At 36.5% G+C, this 4,554-nt stretch overlaps 1 protein-coding gene across 1 annotated transcript in view; it reads right to left on the bottom strand.

Annotated features, from left to right (window-relative positions):
- Positions 1-4,247, bottom strand: part of LOC104411904 (glycosyltransferase-like domain-containing protein 1) — a gene marked incomplete at both ends in the record, with an annotated part of 12,303 nt that extends 8,056 nt beyond the window's left edge. The window contains 2 exons of the mRNA XM_010022454.1: positions 2,125-2,234; positions 4,087-4,247. Coding sequence (XP_010020756.1) covers positions 2,125-2,234; positions 4,087-4,247 — 271 coding nt within the window. The remainder of the gene's footprint in view (positions 1-2,124; positions 2,235-4,086) is intronic.
- Positions 4,248-4,554: the final 307 nt, after the last annotated feature.

The raw sequence follows: 4,554 nt of genomic DNA, 5'->3' as shown, positions 1-4,554 counted from the left end.
CTTCTTGGTATGGGGCTCGAATGTCTGTGCCAGCCTTCCAAACATGCATATTGCTCTGCTGCTATGTTTATCAAGCCAAAATTGGATGTACCATAAACCTACACTGAAAGTGCAGCTTATATCCTAGGATAGAGGAGTACCAATGACAGAAAATGGTCTTAAACCTCTACTTGAACATGATGCTTGCACTATGTGCATGAAGATCAAAGATGAGCTATAGACACAACTGCCACTCATAAGGAGTAACTTCTAGTTGTCGTTGGGATACTTCCAGCCTGAACTCCTTCACCATTGACAAAGACCAAACAAGAGCCAGTCATGGAGCTATTTGCTCTCTTCCCCAGGGGAGAAATTGCCCTCTGAAGCATACTTGCCTGAAGCCCTAGGTTGTATCTCTTGATTCCTTCAGAGCCTAAACTCAAGCGTTAGCACCACTGAAAATTAAAGATTTCTTAGCTTCTTACTGGATATTTGCTGTTTATTTCAAACCAGCAAGCTACTGAAAAAGTGGATTTTCAAAAAAAAAAAAGAATGATTACTGAATTATGAAATACATTATGCACTTTTTCTCTTAGCAATGACTGCAAAGGTGACATTTATAATACTGAGGGAATTTGGTCCCGTAATTGGAGGGAGAAGAAACACAGTACCCATAATTTATTAAAAAAAAAAAATCAAAAAAATCTGTAAAACATCTCTTAAATAGATTTTTTCAGTAAAGTATGTGCAACAGGTTTTACTGGCACTTGTTAGCAATGACCTGCGTATGTCATTTGTATGAATATGGCCCTATCAAATACATGGTGATGAGACACATTTCACCATGTTGCCCTTTATATAGAGTCTATTTATACACGAGGATGAATGAATTGACAAGACAAGAGGCGCAGTATATAGATTTGATATACTGGCATAAATTTAGGATGATCTACATTATTCATAAGTACTGAAGCCACAAATGAGATATGTAACAACATCCAAAATGAGTGTCAATAGAATCTGTTCCCACAGTGCACCATCATATATTCCTATCTGTCACATACTCCTTAGAAATTTCTCCTTCTAAGAAATCTGTTGCATTCAGTCTGGAAAGCAACATTGCCTTGGGATCTGTGATAAGACTTGCCTAGAAGAACAGGCTTTCAGAAACTGTCTAAAAAGAAGTGGACAGAAAACACAAAGAATTTCCTGCTACCAAACAATTATCTCTTTTTCCAATCCAGTTGTGCCACAGTTGGGGACCCAAAACTTATCTGGAACAGATCAGTTTCTTGGTGTCTTAAAAACTGCAAGATCAAAACTAAACCAATTGAAATATCATCAGTCCAGCAGGCAACAGATAACGACAGAACTGACAAATAAACTAATCCCAAGTCTATTTTTACAGACTGAAGAAATGGAGAGATGCCTAGTCTACCTTTTGGAAATCATGTATGAGCTAAAACATCAGCTATTTTGAAGCTCGCTCATTATTAATGTACATTTTTAAAAGGTCTGATTTACTACAAGTGCACCCAGTATAGGATTTGACTATTCTATTTATTGCCAAAATATCTCAGGCATAAAGCTGTGTGTATTCAGAATAAAACCTATTTCTTTTTCATACGGCTGAAACTGTTTACAGAGGAGTGGTTATCAGAAACGAAGAAACGTAAAGAGTGTGCAAAAGAGTGGTATAAAAATATTAAAGATTAATGACCACTTTCATGCCAGATACAAACCAGAAGTCTCCACAGAAGTCCTTAAACTTGTGTTTGAAAGGCAACTAAGTGTTTTCACCTGTTAAAATCTCAGTCTGGATTTCAGATGAGTGACCCTGACCTGAAAGATTTTGTTTCCTATCTGAACCATCCACTCACTCACACCTATCTCTCTATTTAAATAAATACAGCAGTGATACTGAAACACAAGTCATAAATAAGGCTTTGTACTGCCAAGTAAAATCAAAGGTGCTTACTGTTTGTAATAATTTAAATTTTACAATGTATTTATATTATTTAGTTTTATAACTATGACAATTTTAAACTTGTTCTTGTCACTAATATAATATGTACATGAAAATTACTTCTGGAAATACCTACTTTACGGTAACTTTACAGTAAAGAAAAAAAAAAGAAAAGGTACCTGGAATTTCACTGAAAGCCTCTCCAAGGACAGACACATGAAAAGGTAGATCTTTTTCTTTCAGTTTCAGCAGGACTTCAAAGAAAGTTTCAGGACCTTTGTCATGTTCCCTTAAAAGAAACAGAACTTATCTCAGCATCGTTTATATTTACTTGTGGAACTGTTTTTTCTTTTTGTTTATCAGAATAGTATTTCTCTTGAATAGTACTTTTGGTGACTAAACGTCTTCAGCACAGTTTCCCTCCTTGCTTTGCTTCATGGTTAAACATTTCTCTCAGTGCAGCTCTTGGGATCAAAACTCAGTTTAATCAGATTCTTATTTCTCTTCCCTGTCTCCAAACGTTGCCTTTAACTCTTCAGATTACCATACCTGAAAGTGAGAAGGACTGAGTAGGATCTCACCCAGCTGAAGGCAAAAGTCATATTAAAAAAAGGGTAGGGTAGGAAAAAAACAGGTTTTTTTTTTTTGTTTGTTTGTTTGTTTTCTGTCCAAAAGTATGTATACAATCTCCATTTCAGGAGGAATAGGTGACTCGAAAAACTTACTGAAACCATAGGATTTCCCAAACTCCCAAACTGGAATTCTATGAAACCATGCTATACTCATTAAAAGCTTCTGATCCATTTAGGGAAAAAAGAAAGGAATAACACAAGGCATCTTCTACCTTTAGACTTTCAAGAAGTTAACTGGAAGCTTAAACAAAAAATGCTCATAATTTCAGCTGAAGATAATATTAAAGGTTTGTATGGATATGACACTCAATGCCTTGAAACACAAGGTTGGTTGTCTAAAAATTAAATAAAAAGCCAGTTTGTTAACCTATCTTATTTTCTAGCACAGAATGAAAGGTTCAAAACGTACCACAGATTATCTATATTTCCCAAATTTGCTAAGTTATATTTAAAATGAAATAATTCTCCCTGTCTAAGGTGAACATTATATCTTACATTTAATTACTCTGCTTTAAATTCTTGCATTTCAGACAGATGTGCACCATATGTCTTTAAAATATTTTGGTTTTATTTATTATTTAGAAAATTCCAGTTTTCCTTCCTGTATTAATGGAAAATCTATAGCTCAGCTGCCCTGGTGTCTTTCTTCACAGACTAATCTTGTAGAATGAATCTGTAGGTTTGTCACACTGTTATATGAAAGATTAATAATTATATAATTCAGAAAATCTAAAGCCAAATGACATCTGCAGCTCTACATGTGTTAATTTCTCATTCAGTCAATATTTTTGGTTTAGGGAATTAAAACAAATTAATCTTCTAATAAATGTGACTTCTCTAGGCTGAGAAATCTTCAGGAATTGAGTTTTCAGAATTAGTTGCATTTTCTTAAAATAAAGGCAGACAATAATTACTTTAAGAAGTCCTCCATCTTCCAGATTTGTTTTGTTCCCAGTAATAAAGAGGAATGCAACTGCATAAGCTTTGTTATTTGTTTTACATCTGTGAACCAGGAGTTTTTATGGCAGTTCCAGTAACAGAAGTGGATATAAGCACTGGCTTGGAGAGAGAATTTATTCCAGTTGCAAAGATTCCAGTTTTGCCTAGTAGTTTGCTTGCATACTCACGCTTAAAATAGCCACCTGTTTCTGATAGGTAAGTAAAGGGCAAAAATGAGTTGTCTGTATTTTAGCTGCCTCCAAATGCCCAGCTGAAAAAGGCAAAATGGGATTATAACAGACTAGAAGAAAACACCTCTATCAGAAATGTGCAAGTTTGCAAGGAAAATAGCTTCGATGCTGGAAGGCAGTGTAATTCATGATAATGTGATAATGTTTCCTGTTAACTTCAGATTCCCCAAGGCAGGCTTTTGTGGGTGCTTTTGAAGTGATCCTGATGAGCCCCCATCCTGTATCTGATGCTGAGTGATGCCTAGCTCATCCTGAGATGGACCTAAACATCCCCATAGATAGAGGAGGCAGCCTTGACAGACTGAGCTGCAATGCTTACAGGGATCTTTCCAAGCTCTTCACAGCCGTGCTATCAGCTCTGCAGTCACAAAAAGTCCTTCCAACATAGGATATGCTTTCCCTCTCGCTTTCCAGAAGAGACCAGGGGTCCCAGAGGCAGCCAAAAGTGGAGGATGCTGTTGGAGCCACATTGTCAAGGAGCTGGCAAGAGAATATGGAGCCTTACAACTCATTGAAGCCACATAAGCTGCACATATTTAGGAAAACTGATAGGAATTGGAAGTTGCAGCTTTGTTTAATAGGTGGGGAAGAACAGAAGGAAAATTTGGCACCCAGAAGGAATGCTGAAAGGGGAAACGTTTCCTCTGCTGGAACTGGAGCCTCTCTTACGGGTTTTCTGCTGTAGGTGATCCTCCTTCCATACCTCCTTTTAAAATATCTTGCTTTTATGTGATACTCACAGATTTTAATGACACATGTTGTGAATCTTGTACCTTTTCTATTTGGG

The sequence above is a fragment of the Nestor notabilis genome, unplaced genomic scaffold, assembly GCF_000696875.1.
Source record: "Nestor notabilis isolate BGI_N333 unplaced genomic scaffold, ASM69687v1 scaffold33730, whole genome shotgun sequence".
Lineage (NCBI taxonomy): Eukaryota > Metazoa > Chordata > Aves > Psittaciformes > Psittacidae > Nestor > Nestor notabilis.
This window is presented reverse-complemented; position numbering and strand designations above follow the sequence as displayed.